This window comes from Coregonus lavaretus, assembly GCF_964263955.1.
Source record: "Coregonus lavaretus genome assembly, contig: HAP1_SCAFFOLD_568, whole genome shotgun sequence".
Classification (NCBI taxonomy): domain Eukaryota; kingdom Metazoa; phylum Chordata; class Actinopteri; order Salmoniformes; family Salmonidae; genus Coregonus; species Coregonus lavaretus.
Genome location: NW_028157357.1, coordinates 166,453 through 167,500, shown reverse-complemented (window position 1 = coordinate 167,500; position 1,048 = coordinate 166,453). Strand labels below are relative to the sequence as shown.

The window sequence follows — 1,048 nt, the reverse complement described above, 5'->3', positions numbered from 1 at the left end:
CATGTCTCAAAATAAGTAAGGCTCCTTGGAGAGAGATCTTGCTGGGGGTAAGAGTGAGGTCCACTCTGGAGGCACAGAGACCCAGGACTCTCCCCACAGACCTGCAGGTTTTCTTGGGTAACTCTCCTCCCAGTGACAGGGTAGAGCCCAAGACCTGGAGGAGAGAGGCCAACTGCTGGTCCTCCTCTCTGGACCTCACAGGGACGGACTCACACACCCTCTGGAAGAACCTGTCATCATCACAGCTGAAACAGCAGAACATGGGGGGACATGAAATCAGACATTTAGGAGACATTTCCAAAAGTATTGGGACAGTGACACATTTTTTGTTATTTTGGCTCTGTACTCCAGCACTTTGACATGATACAATGACTATGAGGTTAAAGTTACAGCAATGTTTGTACATACAGTGCCTTGCATTAGTATTCAATCCCCTTACATACTTTTTATTGTGTTACAACCTGGAATTAAAATGGAATCAATTAGAATGTTTTCGTCAAGAAATTACTCAAAATACTCTGTAATGTCAAAGTGGAAGAACAACATTTGTTAAAGATTAATGAAATATAAAACACTAATATACCTTGATTAGATTAGGTATTCTGAGTATAAACTTTCAGGTCTCATGTTACAAAACGTCTCAAAGATAAAATTCACAAGATTTCTAAAATACACATTTCTAGCATTACAAAATTTAAGAAAAATTCACAATATCTGTGTGACATTTAGTAATGCAACATTTGTTATGTCAAGAAATCTGAGTATAAATGTTACCAGATTCACCAACATTTGAAGATTTATATTACAATGTTTGTACAAGATAATAATCACTAGCATCACATAATCACTAACCACCACACATGTTCAGACTCACCTCAGCTGTGAGATGTAGGGCAGACACTGAAGGAAACTCCTCACTTCACTCTCTTCATCTGACCAGCCGTTCAGCTCTACTGGTTTCTTCTCTGGTTGGAGTTTCAGCACTTCTAGGAGGAGGGAGGCCTTTCTCTCTGAGAGGTATATGGACCAGACTGCAGGAGCTGACTGG

At 40.3% G+C, this 1,048-nt stretch overlaps 1 protein-coding gene across 1 annotated transcript in view; it reads right to left on the bottom strand.

The window, feature by feature from the left end:
- LOC311125510 (uncharacterized protein) overlaps positions 1–262 on the bottom strand; it is a gene marked incomplete at both ends in the record, with an annotated part of 1,809 nt that extends 1,547 nt beyond the window's left edge. Inside the window, one exon of the mRNA XM_084199551.1 lies at positions 1–262. This exon is cut by the window's left edge and continues 22 nt beyond it. Coding sequence (XP_084055677.1) covers positions 1–262 — 262 coding nt within the window.
- Between the last annotated feature and the right edge of the window lie 786 nt (positions 263–1,048).